Below are 1,373 nucleotides of genomic sequence, written 5' to 3'. Positions count from 1 at the left end.
GCAGACAGAACGACAACCGGTAAGTGTGAACTGCCGGTGTGGATGCGTGTGTGTGCATGTGTGCGTGTGCGCGCGTGTATTTGTGTGTGCGTGCGTCCGTGTGTGTGTGTGTGTGTGTGTGTGTGTGTGTGTGTGTGTGTGTGTGTGTATGTGTGTGTGTGTGTGCGTGGGTGCTCGTGAGTAAGTGTGCGTGACTTTTATCTTGCTGTATGTCTGACTGTCTGTATATATCGGTCCGTTTATATAGAAATATTCGCTATCGACTTAGCAGATGATCCTCTATCTCTGATGTTATTCCCTCCAGGAAACGTTCACACGCACGATTATTACACCAGATACCCTTAACTCGCTATAACGCACACCCCATCCCATCTAGCCGCTATGACACCTATTACTATACAACCGCCCGCCCGCTCAGACACTCACCAACACCCTCCCACCAGCCATAACAATCATCACCACGCACACACCCGCTTTAACGCTCAGATCACCCCACTCATCCGCTCTCACCCTCACAACCTCTGTATTATAATACATTCTCTACTCGATCCTCCTGTTCTAACGTTCACCATCTTACATGCATCATAGTTTCACCCGTTCGGCCCATGTCACCTACCTCACTCAGACTCATAACTCCTCCTACCTACTCTAACATTCATATAGATACTTTCCCCCGACACTCTTTACTACCCCATCCAGTTACGCTAGCTCTTATCAAAACCCTACCCGTCTGCTCTACCACTCACACCATTCTCTCCACCCGCTATAATACGTCCAAATAACATCGCTTTAGTTTAATAACATTCAGTCCCCTCTTACCTTGCCGCTTTAATGTTTAATTACACTCACCAACCCGCTCTAACGTTAGACCCCACACCACCCGCCCGTTCTAATGTTAAATTCCACCCCATCCGTTCTAACGTTATATCCCACTCCACCCACCTGCTCTAACCGTTAATACCACCTGACGTTTTATAACACCCACCCACCCGCTCTAACATTCTATAATACCCCACCAACCCACTATAATGGTTATTATCAGCCCACCCTCCCTCTCTATAGTCTAATACAACCTACCCTCCCGCTTTAACGTTCAATCCCATCTCCCACCCACCCTCTCTACGGTTCAATACCACCCCACCCACCAACTCCCATGATAGAGACGTATATCTTCAACACAACGCCATCATTGATTTCTTCCCGCAGCGCGTCTCCACATGGAGCAGCCACCGCCGCCGCCGCCGTCGTCGCTGCCGCCGTCGGCCTGCACGATCGGCGACACGCCGACGTCGCCCGACGTCGACGCCGACATCGACCCGGGCTCGCCGACGACGCTCGACGACTCGCTCGACGGCGACGACGACTCGCCGAAC

General features: G+C 51.3%; 1 protein-coding gene across 1 annotated transcript in view; it reads left to right on the top strand.

The window, feature by feature from the left end:
- The first annotated feature begins 1,217 nt into the window (after nucleotides 1-1,217).
- The window catches only part of LOC106805716 (aristaless-related homeobox protein-like), a 15,392-nt gene continuing 15,236 nt past the window's right edge, over nucleotides 1,218-1,373 (top strand). The window contains exon 1 of the mRNA XM_014807418.1: nucleotides 1,218-1,373. This exon is cut by the window's right edge and continues 150 nt beyond it. Within this exon, the coding sequence (XP_014662904.1) occupies nucleotides 1,218-1,373 (156 nt within the window).

Source organism: Priapulus caudatus, unplaced genomic scaffold (assembly GCF_000485595.1).
Source record: "Priapulus caudatus unplaced genomic scaffold, Priapulus_caudatus-5.0.1 Scaffold125, whole genome shotgun sequence".
NCBI classification, from domain to species: Eukaryota; Metazoa; Priapulida; class Priapulimorpha; order Priapulimorphida; family Priapulidae; genus Priapulus; species Priapulus caudatus.
The sequence above is the reverse complement of the archived record's forward strand: the minus strand, read 5'-3'. Positions and strand labels throughout refer to the sequence as shown.